This window comes from Macrobrachium rosenbergii, chromosome 3, assembly GCF_040412425.1.
Source record: "Macrobrachium rosenbergii isolate ZJJX-2024 chromosome 3, ASM4041242v1, whole genome shotgun sequence".
Taxonomy (NCBI): Eukaryota; Metazoa; Arthropoda; class Malacostraca; order Decapoda; family Palaemonidae; genus Macrobrachium; species Macrobrachium rosenbergii.
Genome location: NC_089743.1, coordinates 33,098,905 through 33,113,697, shown reverse-complemented (window position 1 = coordinate 33,113,697; position 14,793 = coordinate 33,098,905). Strand labels below are relative to the sequence as shown.

Genomic DNA, 14,793 nt, shown 5'->3' with positions numbered 1-14,793 from the left:
TACTGTATATATTTTATATTTATATAGTGTATATATACATATATATGAATGTTCTATACATATGTACGCATATATGTATATAGGTATGTATATATATATATATATATATAATATATACAGTATATATATATATATATATATATATATATACAGTATATATATATATATATATATATATATATATATATATATATATAGTATATATGCATATAGGTATGTACACACATACCTATGTACATATATGCGTACATATGTATAGAACGTTCATCATAAAAATCCTTGAATATTTCAGTCGTTTGTCAGTTATTTTGCGTTTATTATATATTGCAGTTATCTCGACTTGCTCTTAAATATCTAAATATTTTCCATATCTGCTAATACAGTAACCCCCACTCATGTCAGCATATGCTGTCATTTATTACTCGACTAACTTTAGCTTATTGACCGTACCTAAGTGAAGACCAAAACACCGCGAGAGACCGCGTGTGGTGGTGGAAAGTAAAAAGAAATAATGTTGTCAAGAACAGGCGCCTCCCTCATACGCTCAAACTTGCCTCCCACGGCGATGCTGCACTTGACTCATGCTGGACTGCTTGGCCGCTGGAGAGTTGCGTGTCTTTGCAGCCACTGTCAACCCCCTGCCTTCGCCCTTACGATTTCAGCTCACGGCTCTTTGTAGCCTACAAATTTTACGTCCGTTCTTTGAAAATATAAACCAACCATGAGCACACACTCAGAAAGTCATCTCGGGTGTAAGAACCCTCTCGTTATATCTTTTTTTTTTTTACAGCAGTAAAATTTACAAATTATCAAGTGGTAACCATGTAAAGAAAAATTGCTTTTCACTACATTTTTCACGTTAACAAAAAAAAATCCAATTAAAACTAGACATGCCACAACAATTCAGGAAGGATACGGAACTTCATGTTCTAACTCCCGGACAGTCACTCAGGGGGGCACGCTAATGGAGCAGTGATTGGGTTCGTACCGTGGTAATCCACAGAGGAGACGACATTGAACATAAAGATCGGCGCCACCCGTTAATCAGCTAAGAAACGGGTCTTTAGTCACAGCTGGGTGACCACAGTGGGAAGTATACGAGTTTTCCGACTTAAACTAATGACGACTGCGTCAATCTCACTTTCCGGTCTATCAGTTGTTCAGTGACGCCATTATAAAGTCGCTCGCATAATATCATGACGTCATGGTCACCGGACATCATGTTCCATGATGAAGTTAGCAAGTGATTTAGAAATACCTTTTGAATTTTAGCCGGATATACTTCCCTTCATTAATCTTGCCTTAGTTTTCAGGCTTCCTGTGGCCGTTATCAGTAAACACCTTAATATTTTAAATGTGAATAGAATGAGTTGTACTTTTTAATTAATGGAAGTCATCTAAGACAGATCAACTACACACGCACACATACACTTATACACACACACACACACACATATATATATATATATATATATATATATATATATATATATATATATATATATATATATATATATATATATATATATATATATAAATGTTATATAATATATACATATATATATGTGTTACATAATGTATATATACATATATATATATATATATATATATATATACATATATATATATATATATATATATATATATATATATATATATATATATATATATATATTGGTGATCCCACCAAGTAGTAAAAATTTTGAGCTTTTAACTCGTCTTATGAAAGTAGCATAGTTTCACCTCAGTAGTACATGCATTTAGGTTGCGAGCTAATCACAAGCTCTTTGTCAGGAACTAAAATTTGGACCCGTGCCGTTAGCAGGAAGTTTGTGATAAGGATAATGAAAGTAATTTATGAGATCCGTTACCTTGAAGCGATGTCGGGTCGGAAATAATAGTGTCCTCCATCGGTGATTTATTCATCCGTGGGCGGTTGTGATTTATTTGTCTACTGAGTACTCCCCGCCACCCACCCCCACCTCTCCCGTGATTGCAAGACAGCATATATTTTATCGTAGCAATTTAGAATGCATTTGTCGATATGAAAGTATCTGAATTATGAGAAAGTAAGAGTTCGGAGAATTAATACATTTACTTATATATACATATACATACATACATACATTATATATATATATATATATATATATATATATATATATATATATATATATATATATATATATATATATATATATGTCATGAAAATACAAAAACGCCAATAATATCAAGAACCAGAACAAAAATGTACATAAACAAACTCCTCGTGAGTCCAATTTCTGAATACGGGGAAATCCAAATACCATCATTGACACCACTTGCAGTGCCAGGAACTCCTGCCACTCTTCTGGTGATTCAAAGCAAAATTCCGAATATGACGTGAAAAGGAGTGACGTACTTGCTTGCCGTCAGTGAGCGCACGACCATGTGTCATCTTCCCACGGCGTGTGAAAACCTTAACCTATGTATTTCAGGACGCTTTGAACATGGTCACGGCTTAGTCATCCACGTCCGGTCACAGTGAACGGTTCGTGAGGCTGAAATTCTCTCTCTCTCTCTCTCTGTTATCCTGACAGACGCGCTCGTAGACCCGTGTTTACGGGATGCATGGATTTCATGACCGGGAAATAATGTCCGCAATGATTCCCTCAGGCTTTGTACTTATTTTTCCATTCAACCACGTATCAGGAAGTCACAAGAGCAAGCCTAATTCTGTATCGCTTTTATAGTTGCAGTCTCGAACAAAATTTATTGACTGGCTTCCCCAAACTGGCGCGACAAAACTATGGTCATTAGCTACATAATATATATAAAATAATAAGCATATAGCCTTAGTTATTAACCTAAGAATACATCTGAGAGAGGGAGATAGTCCCTTTTAAAATGGTCCTTTTGAAAATCAAGTATGCCTATTAACACAAACAAACAGCGGCATAATACGAAAAAAAGAATACAAAATTAGAAAGGGCAAGTACCACCCAAGGTCATTCCGCAGTGACCCATATTTGCTGCAGCATCTTTAATTACGGAGGAAACATAACTGTCGAGTTAAAGTCTGTTTATTCATCCTCTCCGTCTCTTTTCTCTGATGAAGGGATCTTTCTTCTCCCTCCTCCCCCCTACCCGTCTCCCTCCGGCTCCAACCATAACAACAACCATAGCGGTCAAGTGGACCTCCGCCCTCCCATGCTGCGAGTACCGCATAGGGTGCAATGACGCCCCGAAATGTGCTCGGGAGGGTTTTGCGTGTTTGTCGATGACGACGAGCTTCGCCGGCGGGGAATGAGACACCTGCTGGAGGGTGTGAGGAGGATCAGGACTGCGACAGGACACTTGGCTATTGGGAAGGAAATAGCTTGAGCAGGTCGACGGTTTCCTTCTTCTTACCGAAGGAATTACACTTGACATCAATCTGTGTGTCTCGATGCATATTCGTGTGCCGTATTATTAAACGACATTATTATTATTATTATTATTATTATTATTATTATTATTATTATTATTATCGATCACCTCGTGAATGCTACTTTCTCCTGGCCTTCACAAATACTTATAACTCGAGAAGTCTAGCGATAAACCAAACAACTAGGGGATACGAACAAGGACACAGCTAAGCAGCCCAGCACTTTCAAGAAAACACTACACACCAAAGTGTCCTGAGGTTACCTAGAGTATGAACTGACCTTATTTAGCAGCTTGACAGAAGTTTCGTCGGTACTGTGTTTGCTAAAAAGGGGGACAATTATGCCCATGCCCTGCCCCCTACCCATCTCTTAAAAACAGGCCGTCTCCTCCGCTAATCGGGGCATAATCTAAGAATGCGGTCTCAGAGCGCTTCTTCAAAAGAGGGAGCTTCTATAAGGCTCATTTAACAATGCAGGGATCGACACTGCGCAGATTCTTTCCTTCATCTTTTGAAGGTTGAAATGATGTCAAGATGATGCTAAATTTGACGTCATGATTGATGTGAAGTGTCGATGAGGAGTGTTCTCGATTCGCGTATGTTCTGAGGTTGCCTGAAATTACATCGTTACTGTGGCTACAGTATATACATACGTCAATGCAGCTCCGTATTCGAAGCATTTGATCTGCCATACAATTCAGAGAAAATAGACACGATTCTTTCCTTCTCGTAAACATCATGTGAAAGTCGTGGAAAGGGAACGCAACAGATCTAATTTCATCCCTAAATTCCTGGCCTTCGTATCCACCACCAGCCCACAACAATGACCGTAAGTCACGTGGATTTCGGGCGAAGGGAAAGTGGGTGAGGAAGGGAAGAGGGTTGGTGGGGGGAAGGAAGGGAGGGACGGGGGATGTGAATGTAGGGGCACTGTCACGCCCCGAAATCGTCGCCGGGGATCTCGTATGGGAGATGACTGACTGGCGGCTGTCATCCTGAAAGACACGCTGCCGAACTGGGGCGTTTACGCCACCCGCTGACATTTCAGACATCTGACCTACTTAGCCAGTGAGCGCGGGCCTTGTCATATGTTATCATACGAGTATTTGTACTGCTGCCAGAAATCAGTGTCAGTATATTATGTACCATTTTTTTGTTATATGCCGTCGTTATGCTGACACTGTCCTCCCAAAAAGCCATTTTACATAGAGCTCTACACATATCCCAGCTCAGTCTACTCCAGACATACCTTTCCTCTCACAGGGACTGGTTCCACAGAAAAACAAGACAACTGTCGATGTCACAACCATTCTAATTGCTTACTTAAAACGAGTGAAATGAAAATTGCGCAGATACTGGGATCTCGAATAAACGGCTTTAATTAGGATAATGATCCTCATTTAGATCAACACGATCTGCTTTTCCGTCACCACAAACCTTCACTATGTGACTAGAGTATTAAACATGCTCAGCTGCGTGGAAAAAAGTTGCCGAGAACAAGAGGATTTCTTGTGTCGTACATTGACGAGAAATACAATTATTGATGAAAAGCCCAATGACTGGATTAAAACTTTGTAACACTGAACTTCCTTTATATATTTTTCCATAGACAAAAATAAATATCTAGAGGTTTTAAAGCTAAAAATCGGCGCTGCGTAGTCGAGCTTAATCGCCCAGCGCGATGTTGCTAATTGCATCGCCTCGTTAATTGCTCCTAACTCTACCACTTCAGTTAAATGCAGTGGTGATTTGGAACAGCAAGGGCTCCTCGTTGCTGAACCTATTTCTCCCACTGCTATTACTGTGCTTATGACTCCCATGACGCTTGGTTAAGAACTTTCTTTTTTTCTTCGATCTTTCGACTTCTGCTGTACCTTTCACTGCTGTTGTATGTCTTATCTCAGAAGTGTGTGCTGTCACAAGGAATGTGAGCAGCTTAAATCAGGGGTTTCAGTACCATGCAGTGTTGCTGTCTCAGAGCAGTCGCATCAGGCCAGTTATATCGTTAAAGTCTTGTAATCTTTAAAAAGAAAACAAACACACACGCACACGCTTCCCAGATAGGAAATGAAGAAGCCTTACGACAGAATAATACTCAAGAGGTAGAGACGCACAGCGTAGGTCGAGGTTACACGACACAGTCGCATCGAAACAGAGGAAACCTGAGCTTTTCTGTTCTGCTCCCCGGAGCATAAACGGGTATTAATAAACGCTGTCTAGGGTTTATTAATGCGTCGAGTCATGCGTCTTTCGTTTTTTTTCTCTCTCTTACTAACTTCAAAGATCCCTACCTTTCCCAGTGTTGATTTTTTTTCTTCGTACGTCAGACTTTGCTGCAGTTTTTCAAGAATGAGTTTTTTCTCTCCTGAGTGTACAGGAAATCCTTAAACTTTTGTACGTAAACAACATATGTGTCAAAATTTTAACGTTTCTGAACAACACGGTTACCTCGATTTTGTTCATTATCATCTTTGAACATTTCAATCATTTACATTTCAGGTTAGTTACCCTTTTTCCTCAATTCTGGTATCCACTTCTCGTCAATATTATTTTTTTTTCCACCATTATTCTCCAGGCCTCCTCGCAGATATTCCGCGCATAAGAATAACTTGTAGCATTCACAATGGGGCCTTGAAATCAACTCACAAGCTTTACCACCCCTTTCCCTGTCTCACACCCCTACTGCAGATCTTGCGTGATTGTTACAATTGATCACGCTAAGATAACCCTGAACCCATTACCAAGGAAGTTCTCACGGACAATCACCCGGCTCTACAGAGGGAGGTGAGGTGATCCATCAAGCGAACATATCTATGGAAATATATGTATACTTTTAATCTGAGAATAAATGAATTTTCCCTTCAAAGAGGGAGAGAGAGAGAAAAATATTGACATATCCACGGAAACGAAAAACAAATTCACTGCTGCGAAAGTCAAGTTTTATTGTTTCCCCTGTCTGCTCATGGCGGTTTCCTATGCTATCTGACATGGAAAAAACCAGTTTCCGGCAAAATATCATCAAGCCCAAAATCTTTTAACCAAGTTCCTGTCTCGAGCAAACGCCCTTTAAAATTCAAGGAACAAAGTAATCGGAGTATATAAGGTATCTTCAAACCCTATCATTAGTCCCATACAGGAACAGGAAACCATAACATAGGCCTATTGTTTCCACCACATAATTATTCCGGAAGCCTAGACACTGATATATACACATCGCAAGAACAATGGCTCCACCTGGCTTCGAAATGTTACTTCAAAATTTGTCTTTCAGTCTTTGTCGAGAAGGAAATATTTAACGTCGAATCTACATAAGCGCGTCTTATCCCCACTGTTTTCCAAGTCGTGAGTGGTTAAGATACCTTTGGCATGTTGGGGAGGGTTGCACAAGGCCGTCGCTATTATGAGAGCATCACGCAGAATATTTCTCTCTCTCTCTTATAATCTTTTTTGCTGTTATTGCACTTTCCTGAACACAACATACGGAGCTAAACTAAATTTCCTTGTTAATTGTCATCAACAAATACTTTGTTGCGGGATGATAGTGCTGCACGAATTTTAATATATATATATATATATATATATATATATATATATATATATATATATATATATATATATAAATCTGAATGTGCAGCGATAACAGATACCTGTTCTGCCATGATGGAGGCATAAAGTGATAGCGTCACTAATCTAAGAAACTTATTGCGAGGACACGATGAAAAATGGCTCCTTATCGTTGAGCTCCAGATTAGCACTGTCCATGAGTGAATTATTTGTGCTTCAGTATCACAGGAAAAGAAGGATTAGGAACTAATCTTTTGGGATCCGAGGTGGGCAAAGAAGGCGTGACGCAGAACAACACCATTTAGGGCAACAAAGAATATCTGACACAAGTGGATAAATCACACCAGTTTGTGTTTCATATTTCAATGAAAACAAGATTCATTAACATCCACTTCTGTTTTTCTCGTGGTAACGTCGATGCAAAGTGTGAGAACGAGAGAGAAAAAATGACTGGAAATTCCACCGCACACACAACCTGCTCCTTCCCAAGGCGGTTCAGAATATGGCAGCGCTGTATCATCATCGCCGACGTATACCGTTTCCATAACCTGAAGTAACCATCCCATCATCTTACAGGATGTTTTCCTCACTTCGCCCTCGATGCCTCTCCTTGACACCAGCAACGCCTCCTGCTCCTAACGCCTTACAAAGCCAAATGATAAAAAATATATTAACGAACATATAAGGAAAAATATTGAATTGTATTCCATTAAAATAATTTAGTTACGATAACATTATGACGTTGCTGACATATGATTTGGCCAAATGGGATAACTAGAATACGCGAAACTGCAATTGTCATAAAAAAAAATTCCACCCTCAATCAACTTCTCTTCCCAAAATCCCGATCTCACCCAGCAACAAAACGCGCAGGCGCCGTGTGATGAACGAGAGAGAAAGAAGGAGAAAAAGAACACCATTAGTATGAGGAACATGCACTAGCAAATGCACCTCTGCTTAGCTCCTCCTCCTCCTCCTCCTCTTCCTCCTCCATGCGTCTTTCCTACCGCTCGCAAGAACAAAAACAAAACACAAGAAACATAGTTTCCAATCCAAGGCCTTCGGGTCTCAGGAGATCTCCTCCCTTTGTTCAGTTCTACGGCCTTCCTTCTAGTCCAGGGGTATAATAGACTCGTGTAACCTCTCTCCACCCCTCCCCACTTCTTTACCCTTACCTCTGCGCTCCCCAATTAAAGGAAAATGTTACCGCTGTCCCTTTGGTAATAATGCAAATAAAGAAATGGGAGAGGAGAAATACTTGCAACGAAAGACGGCTTCATGGACATCAGTCAAGTGACATGTGCCATTCCTGTAATGAAATGCGCCTAAATTACTTATTATAAGTGGATAAATAATAGTGGGTCCACCACACTAGTCAGACAGAAGCATAAAATAAGGGGAGGTGAGACGGTGACACCGACATCCCTAATAATAATAATAATAATAATTTGACAACGTTGGCACGTGTGCGATGGCGTTAACTTTACATCATTTACTTGAAGCACGAGAAATAAATACAGAAAGGAAAATAAGGAATTCCAATCAAGCATACGCACGTTCAAAGAACAAAACGACCGCCACCATCAATGGCGTATCCTGAACGCCGTGGAAGGCGACGGCTGTTTATGATCATTTGGAATCTACTAACCCAACCGGAGACAACATTCGTTTACCACTGGTGTCTCCATGCAGTCCCCCGTCATTTCCAGACTTGCCTGAGAGAGAGAGAGAGAGAGAGAGAGAGAGAGAGAGAGAGAGAGAGAGAGAGAGAGAGAGAGAGAGAGAGAGAGAGGCTTTTAGCAGTGAGAATCCTTGTCTATAACATTCCACAACACGAAGTGTGCTATTCAGTTTTCTTTCGAATATATACATATATACATATTTATATATATATATATATATATATATATATATATATATATATATATATATATATATATATATATATATATATATAAACCAAATCTCATTTCACTACGCAAGTTATATTTGAAAGAGAGGATAACACACACACAATATATATATATATATATATATATATATATATATATATATATATATATATATATATATATATATATATATATATATATATATATATGTATGTATATATATATATTATGTATATATATATATATATATATATATATATATATATATATATATATATATATATATATATACAGTATACATATACATGCTGCCATTGTATTATCGTGTGTTTATATATATGTATATTTGTATATATATGTATATATGTATATGTATATATATATATATATATATATATATATATATATATATATATATATATACACACGCACACGATAAGTACAATGAAAGCGTGCTTGCGCGTATGGCAACAGCGAAATGTAGTCAGGAAGAAAAGCAAAAAGTATGCGTGCCAATACCCGCTTTTCTGGCACAAGGAAAGAACGTTGCTGCTTGGTATTTTCTAGTCCCTCTCTCGGTATTGAAACTACATTTACTTACAGTATTTCGATAAGTTTGTTAAATATTTAAGAGCCAATATTCAAAGCCATAAATGTCGCTTAAATTTCTCTCCTATTCATAATTGAGAGCCTGAGTGGATGACTTTTATTTTTTCAAGTGGCTAAGTGCTATAAATTTTGATCCCGAGAGGCGACACTTCAGCTGTGCAATGAAGGCGAACTTGAATCTCAGATCTTAAAACAGCTAATTTAACAGTTTGCATCTTATTTGAATTTCCTATAAAAAAACTAGTTTATCACAAATTACGACTAATCGCATTTAGTATAAAGCATGACTGAGCCACTTCCCGAGCTGTTTACTTTCCTCTAGTAATAACAAAATGCTCAATGGCCAAGGTACACCCCGAGCGACGCACGAAGGAATTCGCACGTTTGTTCGTTGTTCAGTTCTTCCCTAATGTATTCTCTAAGGACAGGCTTACACCCTACATGGATTATGATAACTAGCATCACAATGCCGACGTTAACCCAACATTCCATCACCCAAAAAACAAAGGATCATCAGAACTATCGAAATGGCGTCGTTAGCAGACTCGTAGCACAATATGCAAATCTTATTTTCATGCAGTCACGCTCTCAAGTTCACAGTGACATAAAGGATGAGTTCAGTAACATGGTGATCAAAGACCAAAGTAAGCAGTATTAAATATATTTTAACCAAAAAACAAAAGGAATTAGTTGTGCTATAACCAGCAATGAGACTTATGACATGAACACATCACAAATTTTAGTGTATATACATATAATGTTGCGCCTTTCATTAAAGACAAACAACAGTCACAGCATAAACAAAAGAGAACCTTGAACAGAACGCGCGCTAAAATTCCCCACTAACGCCCACTGCAGAAGATCCACTCTTGAGCATCTTCCATTCCCTTGGGGCCTCGTGTTTACAAATCATGAGAAGGACTGCTTCGACTTTCCCGCAAACCTTAGTGATATCTGTGTAGTTTCCAATAACTGGGTTGGTTTGTTTTCTTGCTAGTAAGTTTGTTTGCGTCTCTCTCTTGCACAGTTGTACAATTTCCTGTGTCGGACGTTATGATTTCGAGAAAATTCCTGTTAACATCATTCTCATATTTTCCTTTATCCATAGATATGTTTGCAAAGATCTCTCTCATCTACCCATTCGTTTTCTTCTTTGCTGCTGAACTCTAAGTGAATACATTCTGTCTCTCTTTTCCCTCTTCGACGGCATTTCCTCTCTTGTGGATCTTCCTCCTTCGTCTCCTGTCTCGCCTTCTGCATACAGATGGGGGTGACGACGCTCCTTCCACAATGCCCCAAGGGCCTCCGCTTCATGTCCACAAACACACATGCGGCTCTCTTATGCCGTTACCTCTTATCTTTTGTGGCCTTGGAAATCCTTTCCATAAGTAACAGACTTACAGGGTTCTTTTGGCGTTTCTTATTTTGACCAAATAATATGAGTTTAGGTGGTTACACACACACACACATATATATATATATCAGTAACAGACATGAAAAGCGCAGATACATACAGAAAATAGTAAAACTTACTGTTTCCTGGCAAAGGGAAAGGCATGATACCCAATGCCTTATCCTTCACCGCCGTGCACTTCCTTTATAACTGACATAAACATTCCTAATCTTTTGATGTATTTCTAAATGTGTTTCCTTTCTCTTCCTCCTTCCAGATGGCAAGAGTCAGGGGAGCCCGAGGCTCTTCGACTGTGTCTCCATGGGCCAGGCCGAAAATTCCGTCAACGCCGCTTCCAAACGCCTCGCTTACAGGTACGTTCAGTTGGTCTTTCCGTAGCGTTTAACACGTTCATTTTACGGATGTAGTTCGCATTAGGGTTATTTGTTTTGTCGTTTTCTTTACAAGGTCCCTCGATTTTAATTACAAAAACAGTGCAGAATGTTTCCCAGCTAAAACGATACCTCGAAAATGTGCTCCAAAAACTGACTACGCCCCAAGTTATTAGTTCCTCTAGACTAGTTTTCTTACAAGGCACTTCCACAATTGGCTCACGGGCCTATCTAATGGGACCTATATCTATTTCATTATTATCTTTCCCATTCGCTAACGTAAATGTAAAAGTCGGTCCAATTCTCTGCTCTTCTAAATGCACTTCATGTCCTTCCACACTTAAATTCCTATATCTCACGACTGGCTCTGTTCCTTCCCACCTCAAATTGAGCTAAATGGCACATTGTCCAACGCTTACCTAACTTATGCATGAAAGTCATTTCTGCTCTACGTGCGTTTGTCCCACGCAATAATGATATTTACATTCGTGCTGTGCGGAGAGATGCCCCATCACTGTCAATATTAAAGAATTAGAATGAGTTCACTCTTGGACTCTCATTCTCTTGTAAACTTACAAAAAGTATATCAGCTAAATATGACATGATACAATACATGGGGTGCTACAATTATAAATTAATATCACTTCAGTCTATTAACTGGAAGCCATATTGTTTAAAGTTCCTTTATTAACTATCCTGCCTACTACGTCATTATTTAATTTACTTCATTTATATTGTTTAACGCTGTCATCCATTTCATTGCCCTTTAGCCTCTGGGAAATGAACAAAGCGTTAGAGATGCCCTGCGTCATGTCCAGTACCCAGCCATGCCTATCTGCATGATGATGATCCTTCGCAAACAATAACATGACTACATCCCGAGATATCGTGGGGAGCGCACTGTTTACCTTTCGCGCCTCCAATTCAAACTCTCATTTGACTGTGCTGGGGAACTCCCCTATTGACCACGGGAAAGTTCATGGCCGCGATCATTTTCAAGTTCAAAGGCTGGGGACATTTCATCTTTAAATTATCAATTATGTAACTCTCTCTCTCTCTCTCTCCATAAAAGTTTTTAATCATACTTGTGATAAAAATGACAACATTTCGTTTATGCAAGAAAAGCATCTGAAGGCCGAACTAGAGGCGCAAGTCACCACTAACATCATCATCATCTTTGGTATAAAAAAATCGGCAGTGGAACGAATTATGTTTATCCCAAAAACGCCACTCCTATCAAAAAGATCAAATTACGGCGTGAGAGGAATGTTTACCCTCTGCAGTGGAAGAGAAAAAGTGCACAGAACGGTCAGTTGGAAGAAAATGCTCCGTCACGAGTTAGCAGCTTCGATGTTCCCTAGAATAGGAGGTGACTTCAGTAGCGTGCTGTTTTAAATCATTTAATCGAGGCGGCTTCTGAATGTAAAACAGTCATTTAACACTTTAGATAAATATTTATCCAAGATATTAGCATCCTGGCGGCGAGAATGTTGGAAATGCGTTTGACAGAGAACCAGTATTCACTAGTAGTCTTAACAGACTAAGACGATGTTTAGTTGTCCAGTCTTGAGTGGTGTGCGATGTGCTTCGCAATGACAGTGTTCACAAAGAACGTAAGGATCCAAACCATTCTCATACCGAGGAACATTTATGTGTAATAACGCTGTAATAACCAATGTTGCCCTACATAGGGATGCGTAGTGAGAGATTTTTTGTGGAAAGCTGTTCAATCAGTCATATTTTTAAGAAGATACTCAAAGAAACAAAAGTTGCAGCATAGCGTCGTTACTAAAGGCCTCCTCTCTCTCTTTCTCTTTCCAGATGCCGCCCAAACCCCAGGTCCCACGAGCACCTGAAAGTGGCCCACAATTTCCCCGTTTTCGAGATCTTGGAGGAGCCCGTGAATGAAGTGACTGCCATCGAGGTGGAAGAGATCTCCGTCCCCGCCCTGCCCCTCATCGAGTCCTTCTTCCCCTCCAGCAAGGTCATCGTGGCCAACGGCGAAGCCTCTAACGAGAACACCAACTACGACGTTGTCCAGGATAAGGCCAAGAAAAACAAGGGCGGCTGTGCTAATGATGAGGTCTTCGTAGCTGAGCTCGACTTGTAAGTTTTTCTTTCATAAAAGCTACGCACCACACACACTCTATATACATATATATAATTATATGTATATATATATATATATATATATATATATATATATATATATATATATATGCAGATATGACATTATTTACTTAATCAAGAATGCTCTTGATGTTTCATTTTTGATTCTCACATTCCTTAATTTGCCTGTTATTAGTAGTAGTGTATGGCAATAGTAGTGTATGGCAACGAGGAGAAACTTGTTGAGATTTTGAAATGTGCAATTTTGGTGTAGAGATCGCCAGCTAAATGGTTTTGCTCTCTTGCTCCCAAACAGGTGCATGCCCTACTCTCCCCAGCAAGCAGCTCCCAAGACCGCCACCATCAACGACGAAGAGAAGCCCATTCCAGTTGAGCCTGACTTCACAATCCTGGAAGTGGGTTATGCCCCCACCAGGTGCAACGAAGGCGAGATCTTCCTCCCATCCGTTGGCATTTGTGTGCCGGCCAATAACTGCTACCCATACCCCAGTTGCGATGCTTATCATGAGGCCCAGAAGGAAAAGGAAAAGGAAAAGGAAAAGGAAAAGGAGAAGAAGAACAACAAGAACCAACACAACCAGAGGGCTGAGGAGGATGACGACTAAGCCTTTCTGTAACCCGAGAGGTTTCGTTTCACGGAAGTCATCTCACAACTGAAGATTTGGATTTGTTGGCCTACATTTAGGATTCAGGCCAACAAATTCACAACACAGACACAAAAACAAATTTCTTATATTTATTTAAGCACTTTTTGATATTACCGTGAGTCATATGACAGATGTTCGATAGAGCATACAACAATATAAACAGTATTATCTCAATACTGATCACACAAGCAGACTTTGGACTATGCACCTACAGAATCAAAAATGAAAAAAAAATTTAAAGTAAGCGTGAGAATTAATTTTATTTATATGTAACATATTGATCAAGTGGCAGAGATTGTATTGTATATAAGATTAATATTTAATTATGATCGTGTGTGTGTGTGTGAGTGAGACTGACAGTTAACACCAAGTTCTACGGATGAAAGAGCATAATCGGTGAAGTTGTGCGTGCGTTCTTAGCAGGAAATTACCTTCTAACCTGGCCCACCCCAAAATGAAAGACAACTGTTTGATGTTTACAGGGACATATGGTTCCTGTAAAAGGCCAGTAGTGAGAGCGTGGAATCTAAGAATGAAGTAAAATCTATGATAAAGATTTTAACATGAAGGCAGCCTTATACGAAAGGAGTGAATTATGCTGATATGTGTGACAGTGAAGTAAACTTAGTCAGTAATAGTTAGGACTGATGGGGAGTGCAATCTCAGTGTTATCGAAAATTGATTATAACATGTTTTGATGGTTTTCTAAGCATGAGCTATAGAGAATCATGCGAGTTGTTACACGCCTTGAGTCATGTGT

General features: G+C 39.2%; 2 protein-coding genes across 2 annotated transcripts in view; one reads left to right on the top strand and one right to left on the bottom strand.

Annotated features, from left to right (window-relative positions):
• Positions 1-14,311, top strand: part of LOC136854162 (uncharacterized) — a 16,404-nt gene extending 2,093 nt beyond the window's left edge. The window contains exons 2-4 of the mRNA XM_067130420.1: positions 11,142-11,238; positions 13,078-13,362; positions 13,682-14,311. Coding sequence (XP_066986521.1) covers positions 11,142-11,238; positions 13,078-13,362; positions 13,682-13,991 — 692 coding nt within the window. The 3' untranslated portion in view covers positions 13,992-14,311. The remainder of the gene's footprint in view (positions 1-11,141; positions 11,239-13,077; positions 13,363-13,681) is intronic.
• The window catches only part of LOC136854168 (two pore channel protein 1-like), a 449,951-nt gene that overhangs the window by 383,375 nt on the left and 51,783 nt on the right, over positions 1-14,793 (bottom strand). The gene's annotated exons all lie outside the window — the stretch shown is intronic.